This window comes from Plectropomus leopardus, chromosome 10 (genome assembly GCF_026936395.1).
Source record: "Plectropomus leopardus strain MGB_pleo_1.0 chromosome 10, ASM2693639v1, whole genome shotgun sequence".
In the NCBI taxonomy this organism is placed as follows: Eukaryota; Metazoa; Chordata; class Actinopteri; order Perciformes; family Serranidae; genus Plectropomus; species Plectropomus leopardus.
In genome coordinates, this window is record NC_142185.1 from 4,482,481 (window position 1) to 4,505,551 (window position 23,071).

The following is a 23,071-nucleotide window of genomic DNA, read 5'->3' on the forward strand; positions in this document are numbered from 1 at the left end:
AGCAAGACAGTTCATAAAAAAAATCACAACAGAAACGTCATGTAGGTCCGACCACCATGTTTATCTCTGGATCTTTATTTTATAGTTATGGCTGAAAATGACAACAGAAATACACAAATGCAAGTGACTTTTGTTGTTGGTGCAACATCACAGTGATTCTGTCTATCCTCAGATCATTCTCCTGGGTGCTTATTTAAAACATCATTCACCATTCTTTGTCCAGCAGCTCCAGACTTTATACCCTATGACATCACAAATTTGACTTCTAGCACTTTAGTTTTAGATTTGGGAAAGACTTTTAAGGTTTACTAATATTTTTTCTAACTGTCTTCCATAGGGATGTCAGTTAATTTCGCTTTTGATAGCCCAACACCCATAAACTCACCAGTCAATTTTTAAGAAAAAATGAAAGTGAATACAAGAGTTTTTTTTAACGCGTATTCCGGTGCACCACTTACTCAGTGAGCTTTAGCTCCACATTTCAAAGCACTATCCATGTAGAGGGGGTAAAATTGAAATGTGTTGTGTTGTAAATGTGTTGCCTTTTATTTTCTGTTGGTTTTGCAGACGGACAGCTGACTATCTGGGTTCACATGTGGAAATATTGGGTGCTTTAGAAAACACTCTGTGCCGGAGTGCCGGACAGATTCTGGCACAAAAATGGGTGTAGTTCCCCTTTACATCCTGCACAATATTAAACTATATGTTAGCAATTCTGGGATGAATAACTAAAAAACATTCAGTGCAAATCAGTTCTTAGTCTGTTTATTTCTAGAGCAAACAATTTCTTTACATTGTTGCAAACCTATCACAGGTGGAAGTTAACAAAAAAGAAACCCTTCTGTACAGTTTATCATGAGAGACCAAAATAAAATAAATCAAATAAAATATATAAATACAGGTATACATGACCGATTGAGACAAAAGAAAGACAGTGTACTGTAGAACATGCATAGTGAACAGTTTGCAAGGAATACCATGTAGTCTGTTTCTAGGACCAGTAGTGTGGTAACATATGCTAGCGGCCGGTAGTGTGCTGACTGGTGAAATTTCCGACTTATTGTGGATTTGTTTTTAATTGGCTTTAAAATAATACAAGGCTGTTAAACAGTCTGAGACTGTTGGGGGGGATTCAGGAGAAAGAAAAGTCAGGCAGAGTGCAGACAGGCATATTACAGAGTGTACAGGGCTGCATGTTGCTGATATCAGTTTCAGTACCAATACTTAAAAAGCTAATTATAACACATATTAAGTCTGTACATTCATTTACTTAAATAACCACAACTCTCAGTGGATTCCCTGAATGAAAACACCACTCAACTAAAAACAGTGAGTCCAAAATTGTCCATCCAAGGACTCAGGCTGTCCCCAGGTGATATAAGGAGTACTAATAGTATGATTCATTTGCTAGACGTTAGCAAATGAGATGACGGAATTTAAAAGGCATGAGACTGACCCCTTTCCTACAGTAGATTAACTGTACCATGATCATCCAAATCATATCCAACAGTAACAAATCTGATCAGATGGGGGAAACCTTTTCCCAATCAGGGATCCATGGCTGGACACAGATCTCTGGGGCTAAACTACGGGAACCCATCAACTTAAAGAGAGATCTCATTGCAAGATCCAACGTTTTAAAGCTTGTTGGTACCTCAAATTTAACACTGAAAAGAAAAAACAAAATCACAGCCGTGTTCTGAGGTACAAATTCTCCGTATCCCGCCTGAATAGTTCTACCTGCCTAAAGAGTAACTAAACCCCAAAACCACTTTTTCAATTGAAAACCAATATATATGGTTATCTAGAAATGCTGTTGATGGATTCAGGTCCAACTCTTTGAACTTGAGTGTGAAGTATTAAAATTCTACATATTGTGTTATCAATGTGCATAGTGACTGCCCTCTAAAGGTTGAAACCTGGCTACTGCAGCTGAATTTGGTCATTGGCTGATCCTGGTAGCCGCTGCCTCCTCACCGACCAACTACTTTGTGTGTGTGGGGGTAAGGGAGGTGCTGTGGATCAAGAGGCGGCACGGTTTTTTGACTGTGTGTGTCTTAGCACCCCTCTCAGCCCTGCCTAATTTTTGAGACTTTTTTCACATTCCCGGGAAGAAGCATTCAAGCCAAAAGTAAGGGGGTTTAGTTACTCTTAAAATCTATCAAACACATGGTTTGGGTCAACAGTTGTACCTTTTACATATGAGTGTGACTAATGTGACTACCTCCTATGCAGAAACATTAAATCAGAGTTGAGTAATCTGATGATGTCACAAGTGCACTTTAACAGCCAAAAACCCTGGGCCCTTCAAAACAGCAAGTTGGCATGTGCTGTAGGTTACATGCAAGCTATTTTTGCTAACGTGCAAAAAAGTGATCAACCTGTTCACTTTTCCTTTTTTTTTTTTGTTCATTGACATTATGTAAAACCTTGCGAAGCAGTGGTCAAAAAGTGTATGTACAAAATACCTTAATTTGTGGATTTATTGCAGAAGCTGTGGTTACGTGAAGGGGAACTAAAGGAGGAAACAACTAATACTGTTTGCATCGTCACAGGTCGAGAACACTGCCAGGGGTCCGTTTTCCTGCAGATTTTCTTTTTTCTTTTTTTTGTTTTGCAGAGCCAAGAGTTACAGTGCTGTACATCCCATTCAGTCCCAACCGATTAACATTAGTGTGTAAAGTGAATAAGGCCTGGTAATGTCTTTTTGACTGTCTCGGATCGCTTGTCTCTCTCCCAACTCCACGCAGGGAAAACATCCGCAGTATTTACAATGGACTTCCTCTTCAAACACAGTCACTGGACTGAGCAGCAACCTTGGAGATTAACAGGTAAGATGCCACAGACTGGCAACCATCAGGCAACCGTTTCTGAAGGTATGTTGAACAAAATGCAGTTTTCAAACTTGATGCAGAAAGTTCGGTGAGAAATGCAGGCAACAAAATTTTACTTTCCACGCATTTCTTTCTTCTGCTGATTGTGAATTTAAGACAAATTTTAATTGTGCAGTTTAACAGCAATTTCATTTACCGTACCTCAAAAGCAATATCTGCACAAAATTTAAAGGATTGTCAATTATGTTGCTAAATCTTTTGGCAATTTGTTACTTAACTTGAGCGTTAAGTTTCTGTGAAAGGGATATTCAATTGATTAAGCCACTCTTAATTACAAATTTAAAAAAAAAAGACCACAATCGATGCTCAGGCTTCTATGAACCGCGATCATGATCAATAAAACATTAACTAAAAATCGTCATACAGTACTTTCTTTTTTTCTGTCACATTTGTATCTTTTTTCTTATAATATTTGGTTTCTATGCTCCCCAAACCATAATCCATCCCAAAATCTAAGTTACCATCACTGGGCCAGCCAAATGACATTTCATCCCAAACTGTAGTCGATCTGACAGAAATTTCTCCACTCTGATCATGAATACTTCACGGCATCATGTATGAACTATTTCATCTATCAAATCTGAGGGCTTAAGGAGAAAGAAGGTGGTTTGGAGGTTGTGGGAGCCGAGGACGAACAGAAAGTGCATTTCCTAGATCCAAAAACTCCAAATGTGTCGATTCCCTCCCCACCAGTTTAAACCCAATCCACAGTTACATTCAAAAGTTTCTAAAGCAGGAGGTGGGGAGGATGAACTGAATGACAAAGAGGTTGCTGACAGGATCTCCTCGAAACTGCAGAAAAGCGCAGTGAAACTCAAGTTGAGATGAGAAAGAGGAGGGGAGGCTGAAAGAAGCATGGCGCCCATTCACAGGGTTTCCAAATGAAACCTCCCTCCATTAACTGTGAGAGGAGACGTCTGAGGAGCTGCTGCTATTGCTGTTGGTCGTCTGGGCCCGCTTGATGTACAGGTTCAGTAACTTCATCTGCAAACAAACAATGACAAGACAAATTGATCTTTTTTCTTGGCACTGTGAAATTATGTATTTGGAGGATTATCACATCTGACATGCTTTTTAGGTCTTAATAAACTTCTGAAGAAGCTATACTTTTCAATCATGCTGTTTGAAACTGAATGAAAAAAAGGCAAAAATGTAGGTCAGTGGCTCCAAGTTTGGTATAGTATCATGCCATTATTCCAATGGCCCATTATTCCAAATCCCCAACAGTCGTAAAAATGCTTTAAAGGCATAAAAATTCAATTGATACTGGTATCCTTGTTTTGGTATGTTTTTGCAATGACTTGATGCATGCTCATGATAAAGTGTGGCAGAATTTAATAAATTGTATGTTCAATTAGTATGTATTAGTATGTATGTTCAACTCAGTTGGAAATTCCGACATCATTATGAATCTACCGACTACTTTCTGTCTGGACCTCACAAGGTACACGGTGACGAGAGGAGAGAGCTGTTTTGTTTGTACTTCGATTACATCTGAGAGAACAACTTGAGAATGTGACGGTACTTCCTCAGCCACGCTCAATTGATAACCAGCTGTCCAAGGGATCAGAGGGGAGGGTCCTTTCATTCAGGTGAACCTGACCCTCAGACCTCAACCCTTACATAACCCAAGGACACATGTCGGAGTGAAAGTGGGGCAGATATGACCCCGTGCTTTATAATTGGACAGCCGGTCTAAACCTGCTGAGAAATAACAACATGGGAAGACGATAAGGTACTGCGTCTGTTCAAGAGATGTCGGTAAAACTGTGTGTGTGTGTGTGTGTGTGTGTGTGCGTGCGTGAGCGTGTGTGTGTGTGTGTGTGTGTGTGTGTGTGTGTGTGTGTGTGTGTGTACATGCAAAACATTGCTGCAGTCATTACCTTGCTGCCCGTGAGCTGTGCCAGGTGGGGTTTGAGATCCTCACCAATCACAGAGTAGATAGCCACCAAACAGAACACGCTGGCCTTGCGAACGCTGCTCTCTGTGTTGTCATAGCCCTGTGGAGAAATGAGGCGGCACCAGGCACCACGCGCGCACACACATACACACATACGAGGGGTCAGCAGGAACGTGGGAGGAGTCACACAGGGTGCAGAGTACTCGCAAACATTTCCAGGGACAAATAAGGCAAATAGTTCCCAGTGTCCAAATATGAACATTGACCAAATATGCCTTTTTGGAGTTTCTGCTCTGCAGTCTCCCCAGAAATCTCTTGCTTTTGTGTTATTTAATTCATACAAATTAGAAAAAAAACATTTAATTCCTTTTTCAAAAAAAGAGTGTAGTTGTTTAGCATTTTTGTAAATTTTATCAAATTTTGTGGAGTCCAGTCAAAAAAAACCCAAAATAAACCTTTTTTGAGTGACTAATAGAATTCATAAAAATGAGTAAATACAACAAACCAGAGGTATACTTCCTTAAAAACTTGCTCTTATTGTCTATAGTATGGGTCTTATGGAGTATGCAAAAGAACTAATATGAATGCAGCTCCATATATGTGGAGTTTTCTGCAGAAAGACTTAAAGCTGCTCATCGGTTGCTCGAGGCCCTTTTGGTCTTTTAATTGTCTTGTTTTTCTGATTTCTTTCTAGCGTATATTCACGTACTTTTGAGTCCTTCCTTGTGATAAGTTTTTGGTGTTCTTTTTGTGTTTTATATTGTTACTTTGGAGTTGTATATTTAGATTTTGTATTTTTGTTCCATGTTGTCTGTCTGTAACTTCTGTTGCTGCCTGTCTTGGCCAGAACACTCTTGAAAAAAGAGATGTTTAATCTCGAGAGGTTTTTCTGGTTAAATAAATCAATATATATGAATTGTTCTAAGATGTTAGCTGAGACGCAGACCTGTAGGAGTCCTGGGATGATGTCAGGCAGCAGCTGCAGTAACGAATCCTTGGTGATGCGTTCAATGACTTTGGTTTGCATCTTGATGGCAGCCAGGTTGATGGGGTAGTCGGCCGTCTGCACGATAGGACACAGCACCTTGATGCACTGCTCCGGGTGGATGGAGCCGGCCAGGGTGGACGCCGCCTCCTCGGCTGCACGCACTACCTAAAGGCACACCGACAAATATAACACATTATTGTTTATGACATAATGTGGGAAAAACATGGAACATGAAATATTTTGTCCATCCATAATTAAAGACAAAAACACAACCAGTTAACCCTTTGAAACCTGAAGCCACTTTTTTTTCTCGCTGTCAGACACCTTTCACAAGTATTTAAATCTCTGAACCCAGGGCAAATTGATGCAATTTTTTTTTTTTAGAATTATTATAATTTCTGAGCACTTTTTTAACATTCTTTTTTTGTTTTGTTTTGTCATTTTCTTCTTTTTTTCTTTCTTTCCTTTTTTTAACTAATTCTCAGTGGGGTTTTTTTGCACTTTCTTACAAATAACTTGAACATTTTTGGATCATTTCACTTTCCTTGCTCATTGTCTTCCTCAAATGCTTTTGAAAGAAATAAAGCCAATTTTCTCAGATATCAAAGGGTAAAGACCACTTACATGAACACCCTAAATGTTTATTTAGAAGTTCACAAGAACAAGTTTGTATTCTGGATGCTGTATTTTTGATGGATTGGTTCAATTTGTTAAACGCTGATTCTTGATCCCAGACTGTGGATTAATATTGATCTTGTGGTTTCATCAAAGGCTGGTCACACTGGTTATTTTGTGTATTCTATGTTCAATTTCTTATCAACATTTGATCTTTGTTTACACAATCTGTGTACCCGCTGACTGCCCTCACAAAAAGTTTACCCTGAGTAACCCCAAAGCTTTCTCCTGTCTGTTACATAGTTAAGGGTCAAAGGCAGAGGTTATTATTATTGAACTATATTAATAACCAAATTGACTTCAGGATAAGGGTACTGCAGAGTTCTTTAAAAACAACTGTTAATAACCTTTTTTGGTTGTCTTAGCCTTGCCATATGTTGGTATGTGCACACATTTAACACAGTTTGAACGTTCTACCATGGTTTTAGTAGAAACATACATTATTGGTTGTTTTTGAATTTATTAAGGACAATTCAGTTTTATCTCTCATTACAATCAAAATGCATGAAATCCAGTAGAACTACATTTTCGTTAAAGTAGAGTTTGTGAACGTAGAACATAGAGAGGCTGTGATCCATTCTTTTTTAAAAGCTGGACAAAAATATATAATTTTAATATTAACAATGGATCAAATGTATTATATGAAAGGGGTCACTTGTAGTGATAAACCAATAGAGAATGATCCATAACAGATACAATATTTCCATCAGGAGTTGGTGAAGACCAATACACATCTACTGTGAAGGTTGGATTTTATATTTTTGGAGCTGGACTGTTCATGAGTAAGGCTTCTGGAATATATATACCATTCAGTTATTAATTGCACCATACTCTCGGAGCACAGAGTGTACTCTGGGCACAGACGAAGCAGCAGAATGTCAGGCATTTAGGTTGACAAAAATACATTTTTTTCTCTTTATCTGCTGGATGTATAAATAGACTTAGAACTTATGTATGGTGGTAGCTGATGACAGGGGGGTCAGGGAGGGGGGTGTTGTGTCAGCAAACTTCCATTTTTTTTTCCTTGTCTGTGTTTATCTTTCTGCGTCCCCTCTCTAAATTTGTTTTTGCGGGTCCATGAATACGGCGCAGGTGGATTGTCATGAGTTCCTTTTTCTTTAGAAGCAGTTTGAGTCACAGGAGGATAGCTGCTCGTCGATCCGATCAGAGCTGATCAGATCGAGAGCAGCAGCTACTGTAGAGGTAAGTGAAAGTAATCTTTTAGTCCCAGTGGTAAAAATAGTTAAGTTTCACTTTAGTTAAGTTTAACTTTCACTGCCCCTGGTTTCCTGCTGCTCAGTCTGTGCCCAGAGTACCCTCTGCGTTGCTGATGCAATGAATGCCCAAAGGGTATATATACTTAAATAGCGCACCTAATTAATGGTCCAGCTTTAAAAGTATAAAATCAATATGTGGCTGCAGACATTTTATTTGTGGGAAATCCTGACATGATATATGTATGTCAGTCTTATGTTTTCAGGTTGTTCTTCTGCCCCCGTGTGAAATACAAACAATTAATGCAATTTTATGTATCGTCCAGTGTACCTCCTTGTGAGAGTCTTTGTGAGCCTCCAGGGTCTTCATGATGGTTAGCTCAGCGTAGTTTTTGAAACGGGCTGGCTGGTTCCTTAAAATTTCTTTCAGCACACGCAGGGCCAGGGCTCGGATGGTGTGCTATAGGGGGACATAAAAATTCATTTAAGGCAGAAATATCATTGCTAGATATTCACACTTGCCTACATTCACTGAATTTATTGAGATAAACAGAAGTGTGACTCCAGCTGGTGCCTTTAAACTCAGCAGAAATCGGTCCTTTACACACAAACATTCACACAATTGTATTGTACGATATCAAATTAAATTAATCTAATCTAACAAATAACATACATCTTTATCACCCAGTGTCTCCAGCAGCAGGAGGAGGATGGTTTTAAAGTGCTCATCCCACACAGCCAGGCTGTCTTCTCGTGTGATCTTCAGCAGATCCACCAGGGCGCCTTTACGCTCCTCAGAACGCTCGTTGTGATTGGACAGTTCCTTGAGCAGGTCGGCTACCAGGTCTGAGTGGTCCTGACCGACTGCTCACCAAGAGAAGTGGACAGTAAGAAGTTATACATCAGAAATACAGTGATTGAAGCTACTGCTAAAAAATACCCAACCTACAACATTTAAACTACAGTCAGCCTTTAATTTATCAAGACTAAAATAATCTCAACCAATGCTGTGGGAAAATTATAAAGTAGTTAGTATATTCTAAGTAATATTGTGTGTGTGTGTATATATATATATATATATATATATATATATATATATATATATATATATATATATATATATATAAATATATATATATATAACAAAATTGTTACATTCATATTGTTAAGTGTGAAAAATGTGCCACGGAAACCCATTCAAACTACAATCTTTGACAGTGGCATCATGACAAAAACCTGGTATTTTAAATGAATGAATATTTTATATTCCTGATTAGAACTGATGTTAGTTATAAAACAAACTCAATGAAAGCGGAAAATCATATTAATGTATATTTTTTTTATAGCTTGATTTTGAAAAGCGCATTTTATGAGCAGAGTAATAGTAGTTTAATATCAAAGTGGGCCCTAAGGGCTGATTTAGTTAAAGCCATGTATTGTGTTGTGCAGCTGCAGGTGTCAACATATGCAGTGGTTTAGAATATATAATTTGTTATGTCATAAGCTGGATCTCTAAAGCAGTATTAGACACCCTAACAAAACCACCCAAACATTCAGTTCATTAGAGAAAGCTGCAACCATTAGTACAAGCATCAAGCTGCTAGCTATAGCAGGACAGGTTGGTGAACACACAGGTATTAGGTGGAGTTAAGAGAAAACCATAATTAGGTGGTGATGGGAATTGAAAGGGCTGATTGGTTAATGCAAACACACACAAAGGGTGAGTGGAGTGAAGTCAGTAAGTCAGTCACAGTCGTCAAGTCTGTCTGTCAGTTTGTCATGTTTACCAGGAGCAAAAACCTTGGGGAGCGTCATCTTGTTTTCACCACTTTCCTGACGTCGGCCTGGAGAGGAGGGGGAGGTGAAGGAGGGATGGAGGTGTGGGTGGGGAGGTGAGAGGCAGAGGAGGGGAGGGGACAGGAGGATGCAGAGCAGAGGATGTGATGACGACAACAAGTGACACACAGACTGCAGATCCTCTGCTGCAACAGGAGCCAGACTCACACACCTGGGTTTGTGTAAAACAGGGCTCTCTGTGACTCATAGTTTAGCCGACTAACCGAGTGAAAATTCAAAGCTGGCTGCACATAATTCCTACACCCTTGACGGTTGAGGTTATTTATTGTTCCAGGTCTCAACATCACATTACAGCAGAAGCCTTGCAGGTTGTCTTCCTTTATGTTGTCAAAACGACATGACACATTACACGGTGGGAGAATGATGGTCGACAGAGACATGTCAAGACTGCTGCCTTGTGATTCTTTTTCACAAGTGCACTAGGCAGATACAACTCCTTGTTACTCTAAAAATGTTTTCATCTTTTTTTTATCAGAACTATGAAAGGCATAAAACAACATAAAAATTACATTATCATCACACAAAATAAAACAGAAGTACCACGATTATATGCCTCTATAAACCAGACAGGTTGCACTTTCAGTTTACATTATGATGTCACAGTGAAGGTAACCTTTGAATATACAGTGTCATCACTCTATCATTATATCCTATTAAACATGTGTGTGAAAATGTGGCTTAATTACTGTATGAACATGAGTTGTGGCCAAAACCATGTTTTATGAGGTCACAGTAATCTTGACCTTTGACCACCAAAATTAAAGTATATTATTATGTAAAAATTGCTATGTTGTTGAGATATCAAGATAACAAAAAGGAGACATAAGGTCACAGTGACTCCAGACTTTGACCTCTTACCAAAATCTAATTCATTCATTATTGAGTCTAAGTGGACGTTTGTGCCAAATTTGAAGAAATTCCCTCAAGGGATTCTCAAGATATGGTGTTCACAAGAATGAAACAGATAAGGTCACAGTGACCTTGAACTTTGACCTATGACCACCAAAATCTAATCAATTCATCATTGAGTCCAAATGGACGTTTGTGCCAAATTTGAAGAAATGCCCTCAAGGCATTCTTGAGATATCGCCTTAATGAGAATGGGGGGGTGTATGTCCAGAGTAACCCGAAAACATAATGCCACCAGCCACAACTATCATTTGGCGCAGAGCCATAAAAATTTAATATTTTCTTCGCTCATGCCTTTAAAATGTCAAAGGTATGACACATTGTGACCGTTGGTAGTAACATATACTGTAGGGCATTGAATAAAAGTATGTTAATAAAAACAAAACACTTCAGTTTCATTTTTAAGCACCTCAGTGTTTCATGCAAAAACTTTTAGAGAATGTAACATTGTAGTGTTGTTTATGAGGGTGCCTCAATACTGTGTATACACATTTTATTTAAGTCTGCTGCAATAATCACTCCCCCAAAACCACCTTTCACTGCTTCATTATAGCATGAACTCACAGTCACGGAACTGCTCCACGTCGTCGTCAAACACCGCCTCCTTCAGGGCACTCTTGTCATACGTGCAGATGGTCTCTCCGTAACCGTAGGGGGCGAACTCGCGGCTCCGTGGCCCGGAGAACGAGCGAGGTGACGGCGTGTTGAGTAGTGAGGTCTTGTTGTCTAAGGCGGTGCGTCCCCCTTCCACCATGTCTAAGCCCAGGCGGGCGTCAGAGCCTGGAGAGGACGCGACGCCCTCTCTTCCTGCCTGTAAGACAGAGGGGGAGGTGGGAGAAAATGAGACAGGATTCTGGAAACCGTTCGTCCTTGGGAACACCTGCAGCGCTCAAATCACTTGATTTGGTGTTACATAACAGGGATTCTGTGCTGAGACTGCTGCCTCTAAGAACCTCCATACAGATGCCCAGTCCAGCCATGCAGCTGTCCACCTCTGAGAGACTTCCCTGCCTCTCTCATACCTGCATCCTGACTCCAAACTGATCATTTAGGTTTGGTGCCTGTAGCTAAGATTGTGAGGCTTAGCAGTCTCTGTTAGACTCATCAAAGTTGCAATCTTATTAACCCTTTTAAAAATTCTTCATTGCCTGTTTTTCCATGTTTTTGAAAGAAATTGAACCAATTTGCTCAGAATTCATAGGCTGAAGACTGGTGAAAGACATCTGAAAGCAACACAAGAAAAGTGATGTTGATCCAGCTATCCAGCTTTTTTTTTTTTTTTGGAGACCTGACCACTCCTTCCCCCCTCGTAAGTAACAAATTGTTTCTAACCCTACAAACCGAGTCCAGATAAAGTTCCTCCGAGGACATGACAGAATAGCGTGACTTCAAATGGCATTATCTGTTTGTGCTAGACTGATTTTGAGAAATTCGACTAAGAATGATTTCAGTCAGACTAACATGTTTACACATATTTCAAAAATCTAGTTTTAGTCTGACTAACAAAATAATTCCACTTTATCTAACATCATGTAAACATACTGGGTAATTTTATCATTGTAAAACATACTTCATTCAAAGACAACAGAATCAAAATAAAACTCACTAAAGCTGTCTTAGTTCATCTAATCATCATTAGCCTCAGTTGTTTTAAATAAAACAAATTTAACCACTTAGATGTTAAGATATGACGGCTCTGTACACTAAATTTACTGTTTATTTTAACCTAAAGATATTTAATTTAATATATTATAAGAGTCTGGTGAGTCTGGCAATGATGAATTCACTGCTTACTGTTTACATGGTGTTTTTTTTTTTTTTTAGCCCTTTGACACTTTTGTGTTTGTACGATGGCCTTCCCCTTTAACTTATCAGCTGTGTTGGTTTTTAGTGGCCCTCTTGTTGTTGCAGCGAGCCATGTGCTTCTGTTCAGTGTCTCTGCCTGATCTGATCTAGAGTGTGTCTATGTCTTCGTTTACATGCTGTGTATTTTTGCTGTTGTTTCTGTTTTATGTCTATGATGACAGACTAGTTTATCCTTTGGCGACTTATAAAGTGACTCCTATCCTTTCCTGTCCTATTCAGGTGAAACAAAAAAGCATCTTTCTCTTTTAACAAAGAGATCTATCACCACAGGGATCCTTTCCATAATGTTGTCAAACAGCATGAACATGTTCCCAGTGGCTACATTGTGGTTCATTACAGTCACTCTGATGACAAGCACAGAAAATTATAGGAATTAGAGAAATAAGTACCAGCACAGGTATGTAAAAATATAAAATAGAAATACAGTTATTGTAAGGAATAAGTACTAGTATGTAAATTTAAAAATAAAAGTATGTATAATATGCAGAGCATGTAAAGTATGTAAAAATATAAATGTAAAAAAAAACAGTAATAGACAATTAGCACCAGGATGTGAATGTTCAAATTATAATATGGATAATGTATGTGTATATAATAAATAAATAAATAAAGTATAATAAATAAATTAAGGAATTTTAATTTATTGTGTGTCTAAGTGTCTAAGTCTAAGTGCCAGTCTTTTGAGTCAGAATGTCAGACGCTCTGAGGGAGGAGATTCAATACTGGACCAGTTTCAAAAACTACTGTTCCCATTAGTAACTAAGAAACAAAAACAGGGCAAAAATTCAGGTTCCTAGTGGAAACATACCAAACTGTCAATTTTCAAGCAAGAATATTCAGATAAAATGCTGCTTTGAATGCTCTCTGACTTACAGCGTCATCCCTCTTGCCCTCCTGTCTGATTGGCTCATTCAGGTCCTCCTGGCTGCGGTAGCTAAAGCTCTGGATGGCCTCGGTGACGCCTCGCAGTGAGCTGTAGATCTCCTCTGAGTTCATGTTCTCTGTGTCGTACTCCATCATGCTACCACACACACAAACACAGAGAGAAATACACACAATTTATATATAATGAATATCTGAAAAAGCATGCGTTTTTGCTTACATGCAAAGTGCTTTAGTGTTGTGTTTGTCATTCAAACTGAGCAGTTACTACAAAAGGAAAAGGTCAGATGTGAGTAAATGTTAATGTTATTGTGTATTTTGAATTGAACACACCTTAGAAGCAATGTTAAATTATATTTTTATTTGATTATTGATGATGGAGTAATATGCATTCAGGCAGAAATTGACAGATATGCTCTACTGTCTTTTGAAAATTTGGACAAGAAGAAGGATCAGGGTCTGGCTTCTTTCACGTTACATTGCCTTTGTGTCTCAGGCCGCCTCATTACCTGGGTGAATATGCTCTGCGCAGGACCCTTAGGGAGGGGGCAGCAGGGGTGGAGTGGGGTGGAGGAGGAGGAGGGGCAGGGGGATGCTTTGACAGTCCGTCGACACCCCAGCCCCATAACCGACTGTTGCCGCAGCGCAGCCGGGAGGGCAGGATGGACAGACAGGAGTGAGAGAGCGGGGCAAGGCGGATGGAAATCAAGAGCGAGTGGAGACCACAAGACAAGACAAGACGAGGGAGGAGAAGGACAAACACAAGTGTGTGGGAAGAAAAAGAGAAAAGACAAAAAGAAACTAGTCTGAGCGTTAAGGTTAAATGAAAGTGTTAATTTAAAGAAGAGATTAGGAAAATAGCAGAATCCCACAAAGTCAGCTAAAATTTCATTTGTCCCATCACGGGGAGGGGGGCATTTTTCACATGTTTTAGCCAGAATGATCATAACATGAAGTGTACTTCAAGTCCAACTTAGTAATAACCAGGAGATTCAGTAGCTCCTTGATCTGTGTTTATGGGTTTCTGCTGGCAGGTAAACAGACTGTACAGTGCCTCAAGTGAACGAGCTGCTCAGTGAGACCGAAATAAACTATATTTTTGGGAACTCTTATCATCAGTTCGTGGCCAAATGAAGATCTTTTTTCAGACGTGGAGCAATTGACATGTCTAGTAAATCATTTCAGTGAGAAAGGAGTGAGCAGATATGGAGGCCCCAGATACCTAATAGGTGGAGCAACAAGCGCCCGCTGCCAGAAATGAATTGTCCTGTATTTTTTTTTACCCCACGCACTGGAAATCAACAAACGAGAGATTGATACTTGCCTTATTTGAGTTCCCTGATGTATGTAATAAGGCTTGGATGCTATCATGGTATTACAGTTTACCAGGGTATTTAGAAATCCTAAAGGTATGTTTTTCAATACTTATAAATACAGGCACTCCTATTTCTATTCAACTCAATGTATGCAACACAAGATCTAGTGGTGGAGGGAGAAGTTATAGGACTGTAAACAGCTGGCATGGAGGCCAGTCCCTCTTTCAAACTGTGCAGACTGATTTGGATTGATGTTTGAGTGCTGCTTGGGTGGAGACGGATGGTATTTTGTGGTGATGTGTCATTGCATCTAGTTGGTTAAAGGGCTATAATTAGCACGATCACTCAAGTGGTTTTGCATTTCCACCGAAGCTGATCGAGCCAGACCTGATACGTGCCCCTGCCTACTGCTGAGTAATTTGGCCCATGTGCTTGTGACCTTACGCTATACATACAAAAGCCAAATGTTAGCAGGTGTGTTTGCTCCCGCAATGCTGGTATCCTCTCTAAAATCTCACACAGAAGTTGTTGTTTGGGAAATATGCAAAGGAGGCATAAAGAAGGAACTTGGAAGCGGCCCTATTGCGCAATCTCGGTGTAAAAAGGACTTAAGATAACATCAAAGCGCCTCACAGCTTTACAGCATTAGCCATTTCAATACTAAATATTTTAGCAATCAGCCAAGTGGGCAAGATGTGTTCTGTAAGGTGAAACTGATCAAAGCAAAAGAATATTTGGCTTCTTAATTCTACTATAAAAAAGTTGGAGGAAGTTCTAACCTCTCTGAGCAGCTCACACAGTTTCATGCTTCAACCAACCCACCTGTTAGGTTGTGTGTTAGTTTGACTACAAGTGAGCGATCAGGACAGCAGCAGATTCCCCTATGGTTAAAACACAGCCATGCATTGTGACAGGAAGTGTGTCATACACAGTAGTTTACCTTGGGGACAGTCCTCCGTGGGAACAGTTTGTTGGAGAGGTGAGGGGGCTGGTTCTGCTGGGGGTGTGGCGCGTCGGCGTCCGGCCGATGGTGTTGCTTGGAGACCCCTGGAAGATGAAGAAATGATGATGAAATCTAAATGTGGGAACCCCACTGTCTGATGGTTCTACTGATCTACCAACACCCAGCATGATGTTTACTACTGTATGGTCACCATCTGAGGATTGGTGCACACTTTTTCATCCAAATTAGGCTTTTGTGTAGATGCAGTCAAATACTACAGTTTGACTTACAACACTGCTGCTGGTATTGCTGGAATTCTTCAGGTGGTTGTGCAGCAGTTTGGTGGCTCCGTCCTGGAAGGTTTTGGGAAGAGCTCCCAGCAGCATGGTGAACTCTGGGGTGTTGAGCTCAAACAAAGCAATCAGCACCACCTGGGCCGCCTGGAGGCAGTGCAGGACAACAGGTCAGCATGGGGGATACAACAGCTCAGATGGTTTCCATGGTTCCACAAATACCTTGATCATGTGTTTCTTACAGCAATTTCTCCAAAGTGAGTCAGAGGAGCTGCACAGATTATATAGGTTGTGACTGATTTATGAGCTGAGCAACCTGAGCAAATTAACTTGAATTTTACAAGAACATGGGAAGAAGGCAATGAGCAACAAAAGAAAAAATGACCCCAAAATTTGCAAGAAATCAGTAAAAGATGCAAAAAAATTACCTGAAAAATACCAAATAAATAAATAGATGAAACAAATCAAAACAAAAAAGAAAAAGAAAATAAAAAAAATCCACACGAAACATAAAAAGGAAATGGCCTGTAAAGGTTAATTAAAATGTATAATCATTTTGTGATATAATTTTAAATATGTTATTCTGATAATTAACTTTTTTTCCCTTGATTTTAGAAATAACTTTCTAAATCTACTTATTCCTTGCAATTTGTGGACCATTTCTCATTAGTTGCTCACTGCCTGTTTCCTAATGTATTTGACAGAAATTGCAACAATTTGCTCAGGGTTCAAAGGTTCAAATATCTGTGAAAGGCTCATGAAAGTAGCAAAAGGAAAGTGATGTCACTTGAGGTTTTAAAGGGTTAATAAAGGTCAAAACAATTCTGATGCCATGGAAACCATCTATTCAGCTCTGTAGTGCACTTTTTGATAGATTTGCATATCCATGAGCCTGTAGAAAGAAACTGTTACAAAGTGAGAGTACAAAGCTGCATTCAGTGGAAAGCTAATGAAGAATAGCCAACAACTAATCAAGGACACTGTTGATACATCAACGTTGCAACATGCAAGTGAGTACAGATCAAACTTGAAATAAAAAAAAAAGTTGAATAAAAACATTTAATGGAACCAAGATTTTTTTTTATCAAAGGGCATTTAGACAGAAACTAAAATTGGTCTAAAATGTTTCTCTCAAGAAGACATAGACATGAGGGATAACAATCACTGGATACTGGTTACAGCAACTTCCTTATCCTTAGAAGATTTTGCTTATTTTGTTTTTCCTACATCTGCTGTATATGCCAGAAAAAAAGTTTTTTCTTTTTTCTTGTTTTCTTTTTGGCTTAAATGTATTTTGTGATTGCCAACAGGGTTCCCATCATGCTTCTTGTGATGCAAATGTGAGGTTAGGTCATAAGTTGGGCTGACCTATACATAAGTACATACATAGGCCATGTATTTTGGCCTTTATTTTGTTATATATTAGTGAATCTGCTTCATTAGCTAACAGCAGGTCATGGTTTGCTGTGAGCATGACTATGTAGACACAATCACCTTGAATTATTTGATGCCAAACACAAAGCTAAATTGGGATTATGAGTCAAAATCTGAGGTTGCAAGAAACATTAAACACATCATTCATACTATGGAATACCAATTAATACTATGGTGCCCCAGTAATGAGACCTAAAACCTAGAAATGAGTTAGCATTTTAGCACTCCCAGTTCTTTCGTCTCAAAGTCAATGGGTTTTCTTGAATGGGTATTTGGTTAGAAGTCTTAAATGAGGTCTGTGGTTAACAAGCTCAAGAGACTTTCACGTTTTATTCTTCAGCATAAAATATGTCAGTAAATGGCCCACTGTGAAGGTTGACGCTTTTATGTATCTGACAAAAGGTGGTTGCCAATAAATGGCTAAATGAGACCACAGAACATCATCATGCTCAACACAGTTTTACAGTCTCGTTGTGATAGAGATGTTAAAGCCTCTGGGAACCCAAATCACCCAAAACACTCTTAATATGTAATGTGTGTTAGACATTAGCCTCAATACAAATTTGAAATATTGTCATTTTAGTTTTTTAACAGTTTCCTGAAGCTGGGTTGATTTGGGCATGGTTGTCCCCGATCCATATCACATATTGTTCATTAATTCATGGAGAAATGGAATGCCCCATGGCTCTGAACAGCAGCTCTCTCATTATAGCATCAGATTGGATTTAGAAACGCAGCCAGAGTCAGAAGGCTGGGGCACCATAGTATCAAAAGCTGATCTGCAATGCCCACACAGTCTGGAGAAATGCTGTTATGCTCAAAGTGAGCAATTTTCAGCTTGGTTTTCTAGTAATTGGGAATATTTATTTTCACTCAGATATTTCTTGATACTTAATGAGACACTCTACTTTGATAAATATGTGCATTCTTACAATTTCAAGCTAAGTTTCCAGGGGCTTTAAGACATGCAACCACGATGTAGCGCATTTATATGCTTACGTTAGCTTTTTACTTCTGGCTATTGCATTTAGGCATAAAAAAATCTTAAAATGTGGTGTTTATTATTGAAGATTATTTTGCTGAACAATACATGCAAGTATAATCAATGTGTTTTTACTACAGAGCTTATTTTCTGCAATAATCCAAAATCCAATGGACAAATCTCATGGGCTTTTTTGACAAGGGAACCAGAGAGATGCTAACTTGCGTCGGCCTACAGAAAAACATCATAGCTGGAGCACTCTATTATGGAAGTGGTTTTATTGACTTGTGACAAAATAAAATAGCGTGTTAAAAGATTGATTGACTTAACCAATCTTTACATACATCAGGCCAGCAAATTTAAGTGGGATGGAACATGTGACACAGTTAGTGGCCACTTTATTAGGCACACCTTTACACTTTGTTGTAATTCAATACAACAGCTCTCCTATAAATTCTACTTTTATAGGGTCTATAATGTTCAGCTTTTGTTTGAAAACACTTACTGCATAATGCTTTGGACAAAAGCAAATAATCATAACATCATGCGATGTAATGTATATATTTTAAATACTGTTACTTGGTGCAGTTTATACAGATATACTGCCGTTAAGTTAATGTAGTTTAAAGCCATATTTTGAAACTCTTCTTGCACAAAAACAGAATGTTAACAACATGCAGGTATGCAGGTGGATGAGAGGTTAGGTGAGTCAGAAAAACAAAAAAAAACGTGTTAGGCATACAGTAATAACAGAAGAGCATTCCTATCAATGTTGAGCAATAAAGTTGGCTTCAAAGCCCATTCACACAAAGCAACAAGAATCTCCTGACATGTTGCAAAAAAGGTTAAACCCAAGTCTTTTGTGGTTGCACAACAAGCTCAATCTATTTGGTGAGTGATCAATTTGCAAGGCACAGAGTGTTTTTTTTTAGGTTATTACAGTTAAACAGCTGGAGCGTAAATGGTAGAGGTGAGTGACAGATGCCACACTCGAGTTGTCACTGTCTTGAAGGTGTTTTTGGTTAGGTACCGGGCAGGCGAAGGGAATTGCGTGCTTATCGTGTTGTGATTGGCTGTCGGGAGCGGGCTCTACCTGCTTACACCTTTCTTCCTGGTTGCCCTCAGCGGACAGTAAGGCTGCAGAGCTGGACCTGCCAGCTAGCTCCTCGCTCACCCAGTTTTGAAGGGTCTGGGGCACAGTGGCAAGGCAGAATGGGTATTACAGCATGACACAGCCCCCCCACCATCACACATGGAGGCAACACTGAACCAACCTTTCACACAACCAACACGGCATGGATCAAACCTACCAGATTATGTGTTTGTATTCGCGCAGTAAACTCACAAGCTGATCTTACTTTTATAAATTTAGAAAAATGATGAAGGTAAGTAAATGTAACTATTAGTTTTAATTTACTTAACTGTCAAGTTTCTATTTGTATTTATTTCATTTTGTGAAGTTGTTGTAATCTAAAAATGACAATAGCTTCTTCTTTTTAAGTGATATCAACTTAAATTTTTAAGCTAAGTCAAAAAAATTAGTGCGTTAACTGGACAGTTTTATGTATTCTGCAAGTTGGCTGAAGTTTGAGTGTTGATATTTTTGATAGAACAGCATGACAACAGCTGTCAAAATTTTAAAGTCAAATAGAAAGATTTAGTCTGAATATTTCTTTTTTTTTTTTAACTGTATTTATTGTCTTTTTTGAACAAGTATATTACATAGCACCGTACATACATATATCTTCTGCTATCTATGCACATATGTATACAGACAATGTACCATGTTAATTACTTATGTAAAAATAGTACATAGAAAAAAAGAAAAAAGAGGGAAAAAAAGGGGGAGAGGAGATGCTATATGAGCTTTAAGAATAGTCTGAATATTTCTATTTGTTATTAAGATTTTTTATGAGGCTTTAAGGTGGATTTGTTTTGATTGCATAATTTTGTTTGTTTTTACAAATGCTGGTCTTGTCTTAAGATGCTCGGAGTGGCATTTGGCAAAAATAAAAATAATAACGTAAACTAATCTTTTTTTTTGTGCTTACATTGTTTATCAAATGCAGTCAGTTTCCTAAATACTGTGCAGTTAATTCAGACTATTATTTTGCAAAAAACAGAGTTAAATTCACATGTCATTTTTACTTCATGAAATATTGTTAATACAAGACAATTTGAAGTAAACCTTGCAAATAGATATAAAGTAAACATAACCTAAGAACCATTTTAACCATATTTATTTATCCTTTTTCAAGGCAATCAGTTTACTAGATTTTTTTAAATGAGATCAACCTGTCAGATTTTCAGTGCATAGAAACAAACTAAAGTGAGGATTGCTTTGAGCAGCAGACACAACAGTCATACCCGCGTTGGTTTATTTTCAGCATGCTGAGACGTTGCGCCCCAATTTGAAACTGAGTGAGAATTTCAGCAGTGGAAAAACAAACAGAAAGGGACACAGAGGGAGAACATATGACGCGCATCACACAAGGGGAAGATAATGGGCCGTTGACCCAACGGCATCTACATGGAGAGTGCCTGTTATCAAAGTTTACAACTGTGGCTAAACAAACACAACAGGCTGAGGAATTCTAATCAAAAAAAGTGTGGAGGTGCACAAGATGCCACTGGCTATTGAGTAATTCATCATTTGTCAGCAAAAAATGTATCTTTAAGGCATTAGGAATCTGCTCTGCAAATAAATATTCCAAAATCATTTAACATTTACATCTCATTCGCATTAATGCAACTTCATAATAAAGTCTTGAAGCAATTAGTGTTCCAATAAGCTTGCTTGCCCACTTTTAAAGTTATAATAGTTTAGTATGGCACAATTTTGTATGAAGATTATGTGTCAACTCGGCAAAAAAAATGTTTTTACTTGACAGCGCACCTGTAAAATTAAGCAACATGCCCTGTGTCACACCTATTTGAACCTAAAACTAAAATGATGCACTATATTCTCTAGTCACTCCAACAGAGGCCAAGAAAGGCTTTGCTTGCAATTACATTTAATGCAGCTTTCTCAAGATCACAAGTTAATTATTCTGATGCCCAGATAAAGAAACAGACAACCCCTTATCAGGACAAAATAAAAGGTTGTTTCCTCTTGTTTTTCAGCCATCAGAGGTAACTGCCACCATGCTTAGATAAACTCTAGCAACTGATTTAAACCGAAAATGTCAGAGCAAGAAGTATGCATATTTGAACGCTTCAGACTGTTCTTCAATCAAGGGCTAACACAGACAGAAACTGAGTCATGTTTTTCTGGTACAGATAACACTCGGATCAGTCAAGCACCCCTGCGGGACCTTGGAGGGTAACTAGGGTTGCCAGCTCCTCTGCCTGCTGTCTTCTCTGATTATTTTTCACTTATTTATTTATTTGTATTTTTCCTTTTTTAAGTATTATTATTATATACACTATTACATATATGTATTATATACACACACACACACACACACGCACATATATACAGTATATCCCTCAAATCATTATTCATATCCTATATTTCCCTCTTAGTATTATTTGCTCAGTCCATCTTCTCTCTTTTCTGTCTCAGCTGCAGACACACATGCACCTAAACACATAAATATGAATGACCTCAGTAACCAGCCGTAGCAGAGTAAATAACCTGTTTACATATAAACAACCGTAAGAATACCATCATGCCTGATCATGTCTTTGTAAATTTGTGTATATTTTTTTGCTGTTTTCCGGTTTTGTCCTGTCTTCTCTTGTCTAAATTTCTGTCTCCATCTACCCCGATGTATGTGTTGTACCCCGTTTTTGTTTTTGTACTTCACTAATGAAAAGGGAAAAAAGAAGTTTTGGATCAGTCCTTGTCATTTCAGGAGAATCCTTTACAATGACGTTGAAGGCTGAAATCAGCCTTGATCAAATGAACCAAACTCTCAGTTTGGAGTTTTCCATAATTATGCCTTGATCTCAAGAAAAACAAAAGTGGTTTTCTTGTGATAATTGATCTCATTATCTTGAGAAATCAGCCTCTTTTTTTCTCGAGCTTTATCATCTTAAGATGAAATAACTAACTTCTTAAGATAATGGCAATAAGAAAATAATTGCAAGCACGCCTGTTCTCGGCTTCCATAAACTCAAATTATATATATTAAAAAGGTAAGTGAAAAATGTGATGTACAGTGTAGTGCATCTTTAAATAAAAACTAATACACATTTTTTAAAAACAGAAATACAGAAAGACCCAAACATTACTCTGGAGAATGCTCAAAGACTTACATTTTCGGTGCAGGCTAACAGGACAAAAAAACAACCACCTACCTTCCTGACATCAGAACTTTTGGGTTCGGTGGTCCAGGTGATGATGCGAGATACAGCCAGGCGTGTCTCGCTGGAGTTTACAAAGTCCGTCGGGTCCATCTGCCGAGCCAGGGACTCAATATACTTCAAAATGGCCACCTTAACCTAAAAGAAACATAAAAAAGAACATTCTGTCACACGTCTTAGAAAAAGTTGCATCAATCTCACTAACCAATCGCAATCATTTCGCCTGTGAACAGAAACAAACCTCCGGATTTTATTTACCTTTAGATTAGGTGTCTGAGTCTGATCAACGATGAACCTCATCAGAATGTTGAACTGCTGGTCAAATGGGAAGGACTCCCTGACAGAGATCAAGAAATAAGCAGCTGTAACATTGATGAGCAAGTTTTAAGGTTGATTTATGGTTGTGAAGGTGTTGCCACTGATTGGTTTCCTCTAAAAGTTTACCACAAACTGAGTGACAAAGAAGCAAAAAACAGAAAATATTCAGAAAGTTACTAATGTTAACACTAAATGGATGAATGAAGAACAATAGTGGGATATTTCCCCTTTTCTACTGAAAATGCTCAAAGATTTTTCCTCTCCCCTCCCCCTGACCCGGACAGCCATGCAT

General features: G+C 38.6%; 1 protein-coding gene across 22 annotated transcripts in view; it reads right to left on the reverse strand.

The window, feature by feature from the left end:
• Positions 1-42: 42 nt before the first annotated feature.
• clasp1a (cytoplasmic linker associated protein 1a) overlaps positions 43-23,071 on the reverse strand; it is a 117,096-nt gene continuing 94,067 nt past the window's right edge. For 17 of the 22 annotated variants that reach the window (XM_088082876.1, XM_088082869.1, XM_088082867.1 and 14 more), the window contains 14 exons: positions 22,720-22,798; positions 22,456-22,599; positions 19,247-19,342; positions 15,735-15,884; positions 15,442-15,548; positions 13,695-13,817; positions 13,177-13,324; positions 11,002-11,248; positions 9,459-9,515; positions 8,345-8,535; positions 8,003-8,131; positions 5,741-5,947; positions 4,778-4,894; positions 43-3,878 (listed from right to left, as the gene is read on the reverse strand). In XM_088082876.1, coding sequence (XP_087939002.1) covers positions 3,792-3,878; positions 4,778-4,894; positions 5,741-5,947; positions 8,003-8,131; positions 8,345-8,535; positions 9,459-9,515; positions 11,002-11,248; positions 13,177-13,324; positions 13,695-13,817; positions 15,442-15,548; positions 15,735-15,884; positions 19,247-19,342; positions 22,456-22,599; positions 22,720-22,798 — 1,882 coding nt within the window. In that variant the 3' untranslated portion in view covers positions 43-3,791. The remainder of the gene's footprint in view (positions 3,879-4,777; positions 4,895-5,740; positions 5,948-8,002; positions 8,132-8,344; positions 8,536-9,458; positions 9,516-11,001; positions 11,249-13,176; positions 13,325-13,694; positions 13,818-15,441; positions 15,549-15,734; positions 15,885-19,246; positions 19,343-22,455; positions 22,600-22,719; positions 22,799-23,071) is intronic. The other 5 variants (XM_088082881.1, XM_088082885.1, XM_088082891.1 and 2 more) reach the window with 3 other exon arrangements.